At 40.9% G+C, this 13,725-nt stretch overlaps 1 protein-coding gene across 1 annotated transcript in view; it reads left to right on the top strand.

Annotated features, from left to right (window-relative positions):
- The first annotated feature begins 7,193 nt into the window (after positions 1 to 7,193).
- Positions 7,194 to 13,725, top strand: part of NSF (N-ethylmaleimide sensitive factor, vesicle fusing ATPase) — a 211,359-nt gene continuing 204,827 nt past the window's right edge. Inside the window, exon 1 of the mRNA XM_044001682.1 lies at positions 7,194 to 7,325. Within this exon, the coding sequence (XP_043857617.1) occupies positions 7,314 to 7,325 (12 nt within the window). The 5' untranslated portion in view covers positions 7,194 to 7,313. The remainder of the gene's footprint in view (positions 7,326 to 13,725) is intronic.

Genomic DNA, 13,725 nt, shown 5'->3' with positions numbered 1-13,725 from the left:
GGGGGAACTATAATAAGATCCCCATTTTTATATACCTCTCGCTCCTAATTCATGTGAATAAGGAATCCTGTGAAGTGGCCCCATTTATTTGAATTCACATTATTCAAAGTTATATTATGTAAAATATGGTAATTAATTCCAGCCAAATATCAATCATTGGGAACTGACTGTATTATGTTTGAAATACACTGAAACATCCAAGTGGAGAGATAACCAGCAGCAGCTCACTGTTTGGGGTTCAGAAGAGGGGTAGGTGATGATTTTGTAGGCTTTTCACATTTGGTGTAAGGAAGTCTGCATCATAGAAATCTGGCTGTGCAACATCATTCAAATACTTTCCACAGTACATTATCATTTCAGGCATTTCTAATTAATGACAAGGGTTTCATTTTTACTCATACACGGAATTCCTTTGATCCAGTATTTTTCCTTTAGATCTTGATAATGTCTCACTCATGCTTGTTCTTAGGTTCACTTTAAATGGCAGCATGGCTTTCTCATTGTTGGGGGTGGGGAAGGTTTCTGCTGCTGCACTAAGAATGTCTTTTCCTTGTGGCCAGGGAGGAAGAAATGTAAAACCACAAAATCTTAATATTTAGAGCTGGGAGGAATCAGAGATCACTTAGTCCAGTTCCTTCCTTTCCTTTCCATTCCATTCAAAACATTATCCTCCTACTATGTCCAGGCACAATACTAGGTTCTTGAGATGAGAAGACAAACAAAACAAAACAAAAAAAAAAAAAACAAAAAGCCAACCCGGACCTCAAGGAGCTTACATTCTACGGAGGGAAAATAACATGTACACATACAAAGAAATACAAAAAAAAATGTTTTGGTGGGTATAGCTATTCGTATTTGCATGTATGTATATATAGCATTGTATATGTAATATAGTATACATGTGTATATATATATATATATACGTGTATATATACATACACATGCATATGTGTGTATTTGTGATTGTGGCTCAGTGGATAAAATATAGGACTTGGAGTCAGGAAGTCCTGAGTTCAAATCTGATCTCAGACACTTATGAGCTATGTGACCCAGGGCAAGTCATTTAACTTCTTTTTGCCTTGGTTTCCTCATCTATAAAATGAAGATATTGATAGTGCCTATTTCCCAGGCTTGTTGTGAGGATAAAATGAGATGATATTCATAAAGTGCTTTTCAAACTTTAAAGTGCTATGTTATTATTATTATTATCTATATCTGTACTTTATGAACTCTTTACATATAATCTGCATGTATTTCATAATTTCCTATCTAAGCATATGTTGTTTTACAGATAGGAAAACTAGGGGCTACAAAAATGAAAGGACCTGTTCCAGTTAACACAAATACTAAGGGGAAGGTCTTCTCAATGACTTTCTTAGGTCAGTTTATCTTAAATAGTAATTTTGAGTCAGACTAGGTACAAACTAGATGTAGAGAAAACTGTATAATCTGGAGGAAGAAACTCAGGGTGAAGCACAGGAGGAAAAAGATGAAGCAAGGGTCCAAATAACTCAACTGTACTAAACTGAGAGCTGACAGGAACAGAGATGCAGAATGCCAGCCCTGGCCACTCCTGGCTGCAGCCTCTGGCATATCAATCCTGTCCTTGACTATACCAGCCCTCCCATATGTTCCACTACTCTTTTTTCTACCTTAGGATGATAAAAGACTCTTGCCACCATTTGAATCCTTCCTGACAAAGGACATTCTACTATTTTTTTTCAGGTTTCAAAGTGTTTTTTTAAAAATAAGTTTTTATTGATATCTTATTTCTTACATTATCATAATGATCCTAAGTACTCCTCTCTCTCTCCTTCCCAGAGAGTCATCCCATATGACAAACAATATTTTTAGAGAGGAAAAAATTCAGCAAACTGATCAGAGCATTGAGAAGTTTTGTGTTTTTTGTGTTTTTAAATGTTTTTTATTTTATTATTTTCCAGTTACATATTACATATAAGGATAAGACAGAAAGCAGTCTGATATAGGTTGTATATGTACCATCACATCAAACATATTTCTACATTAGTCATCTTGTGAAAGAAGAATCAGAGCATAAAGGAAAAACCTCAAACAAGAAGGAAAATAAAACAGTCCAAAAGTAGAAACAGTATGACTCAATCTGCATTCATAATTCACAGTTCTTTTTTCTGGATGTTGAGAACATTTTCTATCATGAGTTCTTTGAAACAGTTTTGGATTGTTGCACTGCTGAGAAGAGTCAAGTCTATCCCCATTGTTCATCACACAATGTTACTGTTACTGTGTACAATGTTCTCCTGGTTCTGCTCCTCTCAGTTAGCATCAGTTCATGTAAGTCCTCCCAGGTTTCTCTGAACTTCTGTTCATCGTTTCTTATAGCACAATAGTATTCCATTACATTCATATACCACAACTTGTTTAGCCATTCCCCTATTGATGGGCATTCCCTTGATTTCCAATTCTTTGCCACCACAAAGAGAGCTGCTATAAATAATTTTGTACATGTGGGTCCTTTTCCCTTTTCTATGGTCTCTTTGGAATACAGACCTAGCAGTGGTACCACTGGTCAAAGGGTGTGAAGGGTCCCATAGCATAGTTCCAAATTGCTCTCCAGAATGTTTGGATCAGTTCACCGCTCCACCAACAATGCATTAGTGTTCCAATTTTTCCACAGCTTCTCCGACATTTATTATTTTCCTTTTTTGTCATATTAGCCAATCTGATAGGTGTGAGGTGGTATCTCAAAGTTGTTTTAATTTGGATTTCTCTGATCAATAGTGATTTAGAGCATTTTTTCATATGGCAATAGATAGCTTTGACTTCTTCATTAGAAAACTGCCTGTTCATATAATTTGACCATTTCTCAATTGGGGAATGACTTGGATTCTTATAAATTTGATTTAGTTCACAATAGCATTGAGAAGTTTTGAAAACATGTGCAATGTATAACACCCATGGACCTCCAATGGACATTATACTTTTAATGAAGAGCCTACTTACCTGAAATCAATTTGTTTACATTTATGTGCCATGAACATTCAGGACTGATTGTAACTGAGTCTAGTATTTATGTAATAAAATCATCTTTCCTTTTTTTAGTTAAAAACAATTCAATTAAACAAACATTTATTAAGGACCTACTATGTGCAAAACACTTTGCTAGGTGCTGGGAATAAAAGGGGGAAAAAATGAAACAGCCCCTGTCTTCAAAGAAATTATTTTCTATGAGTTCACACACATTTACAGACTTATCATCAGAAGGTGGGTGACTAGGTAATGAACTTTTTTCAGCCATGATTTATTAGTTAGAACATTGGTGTTAGAAAATTGCCTTTGAAAATCATCAAGTCCAATATCCTCATTTTACATATGAGGAAACTGAGGCCCAGAGAAGAGAAATGATTTGCCCATCATGACACAGCAAGTAAATGACAAAGCCAGCATTCAAATCTAAGTCTACTGATTCCAGAAGCAATGCTTTTTCCAAGCAATCAATCAATGTCTATAAAGTGCCTATTATGTTTCAGGCACCAGGCTGAGCACTAAAGAGATAAGTACAGGGGCAGCTAGATGGCGAAGTGGATAGAGCACCGGCCCTGGAGTCAGGAGTACCTGAGTTCAAATCCTGCCTCAGACACTTAACACTTACTAGCTGTGTGACTCTGGGCAAGTCACTTAACCCCAATTGCCTCACTAAAAAAAAAAAAAAAGAAAAAAAAAAGATATAAGTACAAAGAATGAAAAAATACTTACACAGAATGAGCTCACAACCTAATAGAAGAGAAATATACAGCATAAACACAAACTATATATGCATATGTGTGTGTGTGTGTGTATATATATATATACTCAAAGTGGTTGAATACAAGAATTGAGGTACATTTGCGGGGGTCAGGAAAGGCTTCATGCAGAAGATGGTACCTAAGCTGCATCTTATATGAAGAGAGGGACTTTGAGAAAGAAGTAAGAAGACAGTACATTCCAGGCAATGGGGGGGTGGGGGTGGACGTTGTGAAGGCACAGAGATGAGAGATGGAGAGACAGGAGTGAGGAATGGAGAGAAGGCCATTGTGGCTGGATCTCAGAATAGAAGAGGGGGAGTCCTATCCAATTAGGCTGGAAAGGTATCCAGGCTGTGTGTGCTTTAGAAGGTAATTAGAGGGCATGAATTTTATTCGAGAGGCAGAAGGAAGTCACTGGAGTTGGTTGCATAGGGGAATCACATGGTCAGATCTTTGGTAGTAGAGTGTCAGATGGGCAGGAGTGGTGACACTGGCCTCCTTGGGTGTTCCACAAACAAGACACTCTTGCTCTCTGTGCCCCATGCCTGAAACTCTCCCTCTTCTGTTCTGGCTACTGCTGTCCCTGGTTTCCTTTAAATCTCAACTAAAATCCCACCTTCTATTGGAAGTCTTCCCCAATTCCTCTTAATTCCAATGTCTTCATGAATTATTTCCTATTTATCCTGTATTTAGCTGGCTACATATATAGACAGATAGCTAGATATAGATACAGATATATGCACACATATGTTTGTTTGCATGTGATTGTAAGCTCCTTGAGGTTAGCCACTGGTTTTTTTGCCTCTTTTTGTATCCCAGGTGCTTAGTACAGTGCCTGACACATAGTAGAAATTTAATAAATGATTGCTGATTGATTGAGAGAACTGAAATAGGGAGATATGAATATGGTGAGCTTATGGTATGCCTCAGGGAAGAAACACAATCATGGGTCTTTTGAAGTACTGATGGATAAGCATAATAATGTGTAGTAATTATCAATAATAATTGACATAAATGTATATATATGTATTTAGAGAGAATGCTTTGCAAAATTCATTACATGTACTATCTCATTTGATCCTCATAACAGTCCTATTTATAGCAAACATTGTGCTGGTTTCATTAAGCCTCCAATTAATATTCCTCAATGAGATTGACAACCACTCAAAAAATGTCAGTCTAGAAATTCACACAGGAAAAATCCATTGAATGAAGAAGATTTATTGCCTAGATTATGACACAGAGTGGGACTGATAGCCCGTGGAATCAGTCTATCTTGGACAAGCACTGCAGTTGGATACTGATTCCGAGGAGGAGGTTGGCTGGATTGTATTTGGGAAATTGTGTAGTGTTTCCAATAATTCCACCTATTCCCTGGAACAGAGTTTCAGCTTTTAAATAACTGTCTTGCTGGTAATGCTCTATGGCTACAAATCATGAAATGCCATGCCTGAAAGGCAATGGAGAGACATATGGTGGGAGTTGGGTGGCTACCCATGATGATTTGTACAAAAAGACATAAGCAATAGCATTAAGGAAATTTATGATTGGGGGAATGAGGTGAAACGGTCATATTGGAAGATTAAGGGATAACAATGAATGATCTTCTCCCCCCTCCCTCCTCAAGTATTACCATGATATCCACAATGGAAAGAACACCGGCTCTTTGACTGGAATAAAAAAAAAATCTGGATCCAAAGCCTGTTTTGACATATACTACCTGTGTTTCCTTGGGCAAGTCATTAGACCTTTCTGGACCTCAGTTTCCTCATTTGTAAAAGAAGTGTATTAAAAAAAGAAGTGTATTGCACTAGATGGTCCCTGAGGTCCCTTCCAGCCATAAATTTATGATCCTCTGATCTAATGGAATGTCATGGATATGCTAGGCAGATCCTCTATGAAGGATTTTTGGGAAGACAGAGAGGAGAGTCATACTCAAAAAAAAGGTGTGGATGAGCTGTTACCTGCACAAGTGGAAGGACTACTCATCAAGACCAATCATGGATTCAAAGAAGGAGAGAGAGAGATGATGTAAATATTCTTATTCCTATTTTACAATGAGGACACTGAGGGTGAATGAGAGCAAAGCAGGTCAACTTAATTACAAAAGCATTTATTAAGCATATGCAAGGCACTGAGGATACAGAGACAAATGGAAAAGCAGTCCTTGCCTTAAGGGCTGAATAAAAACAAAAGTTGAGTAAAGAGAGATTAGTAGCAACCCCAGAGATGAGACTTTGAGTAAGGCTAACAAAAAATTGTTTATCTATAGCCTGTGAACCAAGCTAGTGCCCACTTCATCACCAAGAAGATGGCTACCAAGGGACATTTTGCTTTTAGCCTCAGCAACTCTTAAGGGGCATCTACCTAGGTGTGAATGAAGTGACCACACAATGAAATCAAGACTCTAGAAGTAACGACTTCAGCAATGAATTCCCTGAGATCAGGGCCTGTTTTTGCCTCTTTGTCTCCGCAGCACTTTTCACAGTGCCCGGCACATTAGGTACTTAATGCTTCTTGACTGTGACTTTGACTACAGCAATGATAGACTGCACCTGTGACTTCATTGGTATAGGAAACAACTAGATGAAGAAATTCTGTCTACAAATGCACGTGGGCACCTTCTCTGTAACTTACAAGCTAAACAACTTCCTCTGGGTGTCAGAACTAGGACTTGGAACTCTGGTCTTCCTGGCCAGTTCCCTACTCCATGATAATAAAAAGAAAGTTAAACAAGGACTATGGAGGCCAACGGCATCTGGAGTGTGCTGGAGCCAACGTCAACCGGCTGTCGCAGCACATGCAACAAACTTGATTTGTTGTTTTGATGATTGTCAAGACTTTAAAAAGTTATGGAGAAAATGTTAATGCAGAGTCAATTCAAAGGTGTATCTTGGGCAAACACACACACACACACACACACACACACACACACACACACATATACACGGAAAGCCGGTTGTTAAACAGTTACAATCATACTCTTCATAGCAACCCAATTCATTACTGCAAATTCTGGGGCAGAAAGCAAGTTAGGAGTCATGATTTGGATGGATCAGAGGACCACACCTTTCCAACTCTGCAGTTCTATCTAAGATGATAGCGCAGGGATGTAAAATTGGAGGCACTAGGTCCTGACCTTGTATAAAGGGGAAAAATGTTCCAACAGGGTACTCTAGGAAGCTTCCAGTTTCCAATTCAAAATGGCGACATAAAGCTCCTCCTCCCCCTCCATCGGTTCTCCCGCAACGGCGCATTTTCCGAGCCGCAGCCAGCAGAGAGCTGGGGGAAGGAGGAGCGGGAAGTCGGAGCGCTCCCAGAACCTCTCCAGGGTCGGGAGGGGCGCTCGCGTGGCAGAGTGAGCGCGGGCCCGAGCCGCGGCGGTGCGCGCTCCCGCGCGTTAGGCCTTAGCAGTGCGGCAAAGGGGAGAGCGCCGAAGGCGACGGGCGGGGGCGCGCGCGCGCGGCTCTGCGGCTCTGCGGCTGCGCAGCGGGGGCGTGCTTAGTAGCGGGCGAAGCTGCAGCTGGGGTGCCGTACTTGTCGGTTAAGATGGCGGGCCGGGTGAGTGAGGGTCCGGGAGCGGGGGAATCGAGGCAAGCTTTGGCTCCGGGTACCCCGCCTCTCCGTAAGGCTAGTCGTCCCAGGGGGCAGAGGTCGGGTAGGAATGGGGGGTGGGGATGGAGAGGAGGTAGCTCCTGGTAAAGCCGGGCGGTCGAGGAGGGCAGGGAGCGTGGGCTGGAGGAGCGATTGTGGGGAGGAAGGGGATGGAGCCCCTCTGGAGGTTCGAAGCTGGAGAACCCTCTCCTCTCCCAGTCCCCGTTCTCTGGGCTCCGTGGTCCAGCAGCCCCCATCTTTGCAAGCCGGGCAGTGGCGGGTGCTGTGCTGCCTGACCAGCCCTTGGTCTCCCTCCCCCATCTACCCGACTGAATTGCCCAGTCCCAGGGCCGGCTCTCCTCTATCCTTTGGGGCAGGTGTGAGCCAGAATGTGCGTGAGAGAGAGGGGAGGCACGGAGAAAGTCGACTGGTTCTTAAAAGGCGGTGGTGGTGGGGTTAGAATGACTCAGTATTAAAACCGTGGTTATGTGGGGGTGACCTGTCACTGTCATAGTTGGGCGGAAGATGCTGGTACAGGATCTCGTTTAGCAGGGTTTAGGGGGGCTTTATTTTTTGTTTTTGTTTTTAAATCTATGACAGCTGCTCAGAATGCAGCAGTCCAATTACATGGATCAGGGCTTTTTCTTCTTACTTCCTCCTTTAGCCTCCCTGAGAATAGGGTGAGAAGGGTTGGGTGAGGATGAGGTTGGGTTATGTGCTGAGTGGCCGTACTGCAGTGTGCAATCTGTTAAAAGAACTCAGAGCGATGGGCTGTATCTTGCTTAGAGACAGCACCTGCTGCAAACCTGGGTGATATTAACTTCGTCATTAGGGGCTTCAAGAGGCGCTTTTCGGAGTTGCTACTTTTAAGATGTTTGCCTGGATTATATACTAATGACTATAATGTAGCAGTGTGCATATGCATATCCCTTCCTCCAGAATTACAGATATAGAATCTTAGAATTGGAAGTCTCCTTAGAGGTCACGTAGACTTGTCCTTATGCAGTAATCCCTCTACAGTCTCTCTCCTAGAAAGATGTTCTTTCAGGGGCTGGTGAAACACTGCCAATGAAAGGGAAACCCAGTAGGTAACAAAGTAGCCTCTTCCATTCATTGTTAATCTTTTCAGATTTTGCTAGGAAGTTCTAGTTTCTATTAACCTTAAAATTACCTCCATGCGTGATTGTAGCTTTGACCCTTTTGCCCCCTACTTCTATCCTTTGCAGTCTTACAGAGTAAATCTTAATCCCTTTCCCACAGGATAGTGTCAGACATCGTGTCTCCTTAAGCTTTTTTTCTTATAGAGGCTAAACATCGCCATTTATTTCAAACCTTCCTTATAGTGACGTGATTCCTAAATATTTCATAAACCTGGTTAGTCTTCTGTGTGTCAGTTCCATTTTGTCCTCTTCAGGTGTATGGCAGTGATACTAAACACAAACCCCTGGATATTGTCTCATCAGTGCAGGGTATAGTGGGACTGTTATCTCCCTTAAACTGGACACTATGTTTTAATAATATTTTGCATTAGCTATTTTTACAGCTATGTCACATGTTAGCTCACATGATGTTCCTGATTAGCTAAAACCCTTTGGTCTTTTTCATATGGACTACTGTTAAACCAAATTTCTCCCATCCTGAGTTTGTGCATAATTTTACATTCATTCAAAAAAAAATTCAGCCCTGTGAAAGAGACAAAGAAGAAAATATACATGGTCCCTGTGATCAGTAGTAGATCCATTAAATCTGATAACAATTAGTTCAGTTCTGTTGAGATATTTTAAAATTTTGATTTGGCAATATGCCATTTTAGCTTCCTTCTCAGTGTTGTCCACAAATTTGATGAGCACATCTTATATTTTTATCCACTTCGTTGGTAACAATGTTGAACTGAACAGGGCTGTGACCTTATTGCAGGCAACTCACTCCATGTTGACCTTGGTCTATCAATATTCTTTGAATACATGGATTTTACAAGCTACGTACCAGCTCACATTTCTCCATTTTATTTACAAGGATATCATGTGGTCAAGTGGAAAGAATCCTGGTTACTTGTATGACCTTGGGCAAGTCACCTAACCTTTCTGGGCCTCAGTTTCCTCATCTACTAAATGAAGAGGTTAGGTTAGATGACCTCAGGACCACTACAGGTCTAAATTTTTGATCCCATGAAATATTTTACTGAAATTAAAACCAAAAATCACTGGTACACTCCTTATCTACTTGTCTAGTAAACCAATTTGAAAAGATAAAAGGTTAGTTGGACGTTACTTGTTCTTGATGAACCCATGTGGACTTTTAGTGATCACTGTGGTACAGGTCCTTATAACCTACCATATGCACCTGGCCTGCTGGTTGGTCTCTCTACCTCAAGTCTCTCCCCACTCCAATCCATCCTGTATTTAGCTGTCAAACAGATCTCCAAAAATGCAGGTCTGACCGTATCACACCTCCCCCTACTCTACTTTCCTCCTCTCAGTAACTCACCTGTGGCTGCTAATTACCTACAGGATCAAATGTAAAATCCTCTCTTTGGCTTTCCAAGTGCTTCATAACCTGGTTCCTCCTACCATACCATTCCAATCTTTTCACACCTTATTCCCCTCCATTGAGTCCACTGACACTGGCCTCCTTGAACAGAACAAGTCTATTTCCCAGCTTTAAGCTGTCTGCCCCCCATGCCTAGTACACCCTCTGGCCTTATCTATCTGTTCTTCCTAGATTATCTGGCTTCAAATCTCAGGTAAAATCCCATCTTCTGAAAGGAGCCTTATCCAGTCCTCCTCAATCTTAGTGCCTTCCCTCTGAGTATCCCCAGTTTAATGGGTACATTGCTTGTACATAGTTGTGTGTGTATAGCTTCCCCCCAATACACTGGGGAATCCTTGAAAAAATGGACTATTTTTTTGCCCTTTTTTTGTATTCCCAGTGTTTAGCACCCAGTGCCTGGCACATAGTAGGTGCTTAATAAATGCTAGCTTATTGGCCTCTTTCATGCACACAGAACAATCTGCTTGATAAGCTGTTTTGGAATTTTGCTAGGGATTGCTGGCTAGGTTCTGAAATACAATATATATTTTTAAATGGTGGCATTTGTCTGTGTCCAGTCTTCTGTCTCCTCTCCTTTTCTCATGATTTCTCAAAGACTTGTTCCTTGCTTAGATTTAGTGGCTTGTCCTATGTTGAAAATGGTTATCTGCCTACCTTTTTCCTGTGTAGTGTTGAATTCTTTTTTTTTTTTTGGTTCGAGTTTATGATAGGATTTTACCCTTGTCTTGTGCAAATGGTATTTATATTCAGCATATGACTCTTTTTTTTTTTTTAGTGAGGCAATTGGGGTTAAGTGACTTGCCCAGGATCACACAGCTAGTAAGTGTTAAGTGTCTGACGCTGGATTTGAACTCAGGTACTCCTGAATCCAGGGCTGGTGCTCTACCCACTGTGCCACCTAGCTGCCCCCCAGCATATGACTCTTTAAAACCACTTGAAATTCTTTGTATCTTTGATATCAGGCCTACAATCGAATACCTTGCATGCTGTTAGTTATAAAGATAATTTAGCTTTTGCCTTTTATAGGTAAAATCATCTTATCTATTATCAATTAAAATGGGAAATTTGCAAGAAAATAAAATGTCTGAAATTATTTATTAGAGATTGATCGAGAAATAGCTAAAATCTGAGGAGCAAGGAAAATTTACTTGTAAAAGAATATTGACAATAACATGTATTTTTCCCAATGAATTTGTGATAGAATGATTTCTCTATAGAAGAAACTGGAAAGATAAATGAAAGTAACAGAAAAATAGTTAATTTGGGAGAGCAGCTAGGTGGCGCAGTGGATAAAGCACTGGTTCTGGATTCAGGAGTACCTGAGTTCAAATTTGACCTCAGACACTTGACACTTACTAGCTGTGTGACCCTGGGTAAGTCACTTAACCCCCATTGCCCCCCCCCATAGTTGATTTGGACTAATCTTATGTAGTTTTCCTATTCCCTAGTTTACAGATTTCTAATATATAAATAGCCCATGTGTAAAAACATTTATGCCACTTCTGTCCCCTACTTGATTGAAATTTGAAGCCCCTGCTGCTAATGCCTTGGGAAATGTTATGAAAATACATGAAACCTTTAGAAGGGTTGGAGATAGGGACTAAACCTGTCATTTCTTCCTATTGTTTTGTTTTGTTTTGTTTTGGCAGGGCAGTGAGGGTTGAGTGACTTGCCCAGGGTCACATAGCTAATAAGCGTCAAGTGTCTGAGGTCAAATTTGAACTTAGGTCCTCTTGAATCCAGGGCTGATGCTTTATCCACTGCACTACCTAGCTGCCCCTGTAATTTCTTTAGTGTAAGAACTCTTGCTTGGAAATTCCCTTTAACCATCTAGATCTGTACCTGTTCTTCAGAAGGTTGTATGTGGCCACTGAGTGTTCAAGTGACCTGCCCAGGGTGACACAGCCAGTATATCTGAGGCAGGACTCGAACCCAGATCGTCCTGTTTTCAAGGTCATCTCTCTATCCACTGCTGGGATTGATGTCAAGATGTGACTAGCAGATACTTTTTTTTAAATTTATTTTTATTTTTTTTATTTTTTAGTGAGGCAATTGGGGTTAAGTGACTTGCCCAGGGTCACACAGCTAGTAAGTGTTAAGTGTCTGAGGCCGGATTTGAACTCAGGTACTCCTGACTCCAGGGCCAGTGCTCTATCCACTGTGCCATGTAGCTGCTCCTGACTAGCAGATACTTAAGAAATTCATTAGAAATTAATTTAGTTTATCCTGAATCTTCTTTTAAAAATCTAAATAGAATGTTATCGGATCATTTATGTATTAGTGTTGATCTCTTCATACTGGATTCTTTTTTCTCTGTGCCCAGCTGAGTTCTCCTCTGAGAGAATGGTACTTTTGATGGGGACAGAGAAGTGGATAATTCAGGGCTAATGAGCACTTTGTAGAGTAGACCAGTTCTGAGTGCTTCCTTGGATGATTTAGGATTGGTAAACTAAGAGAAAGGAGTGCAGAGAAGGGGAAGTAGGGCAAAGACAGGGTCTATTTATTTCATCATTTTTGTCTGGCTGCCGCACCCAGGAAAGAGAGTAAAGAAAATTCATGTTCTTTTTCCTCCTATGCTCCTTATCCCCTGAACAGAGAACCCAGTAATAAATACTACTCTTAGTACTATATAGTTCATAACATTCTGTGGTGAATATGAGTGGGAACTTAGGACATAAAATGGATAGAGCTGGCCGTGAAAACAAGATCAGGGTTCAAGCTTGCATGGCTCTGGGCATGTGACTTAACCTTTCTTAAAGATAATATACATTTATTAAACTCTTACGATGTGTCAGACATTGTGTTAAGGGCTGGGGATGCAAATACAAGCAAAAAAAATAATGCCTGTCCCCAAATAACATGTTAATGGGGGAAGACAATACAGAAGAGAGCTGAGAGTAGGGGGACAGGGGAGGTGTCCAAGTACAAAAAGTCAGAGGCAGAGCCAGAAGTCAGAAGCATTTCTAGAAGGGAAAGTTGCAGAGGCAGCTAGGTGGCAGAGTAGACAGAGTCCTGAGCTCGGAGTCATGAAGACCCAAGTTCAAATTCTTCCTCAGATACTTAATAACTCTGTGACCCTAGGCAAGGCATTTAACTTGTCTACTTCAGTTTCTTCATCTGTAAAAGAGGGGATAATAGTAGTAGTACCTCTCAGGCTTGTTATTAAGCTCAAATGAAATGATATATGAATAAAGCTTTGCAAATCTTAAAAATGCTTTACACAAATATGTGTATCTATACAGAGGTAGATGTAAAAGACAGTTCTCGCTTTACATAAATTCACATTACACAAATTTGACTCCCTGGCAACGCTGTAGTAGCAGAAGCAGTACCATTGCAGCCCCACAACAGGGGTCCTTCCATGGATGTCCTTCCCCCCTGCTCAGGCACTGAAGGAGACAGGGCCAAGCAGAGCCCTCCAAGGAGAGAGAGAGAGAGCGGTTGTGTGCTGTGCACTTACATTAAGCAAGAACTGGCTCTGTTTAAATCTGTTAAAATAATATATTTACATCTACATATGTAGCTATACCTAATCTAACTAGACATATCTGTCTATATTCCTCAGCTCTGCCTACTTCCCTGGCTTCCTTTCAGTTCCAACTGAAATCCCATCTTTTGCTGGAAGCCTTCCCCAATCCTTCTTAATTCTAGTTCCTTCCCTCTGTTAATTATTTCCCATTTATCCTGGCTTATTTAGGCTTGCTTTGTATATATTTGTTTGAATGTTGTCTCCCCTATTAGATTGTAAGCTCCTTGAAAGCAGGGGTTTTCTTTTCCTCTTTTTGTATCCCCAAAGGCTGTGCACAGTGCTTAGTAC

The sequence above is a fragment of the Dromiciops gliroides genome, chromosome 4 (genome assembly GCF_019393635.1).
Source record: "Dromiciops gliroides isolate mDroGli1 chromosome 4, mDroGli1.pri, whole genome shotgun sequence".
Classification (NCBI taxonomy): Eukaryota; Metazoa; Chordata; class Mammalia; order Microbiotheria; family Microbiotheriidae; genus Dromiciops; species Dromiciops gliroides.
The sequence above is the reverse complement of the archived record's forward strand: the minus strand, read 5'-3'. Positions and strand labels throughout refer to the sequence as shown.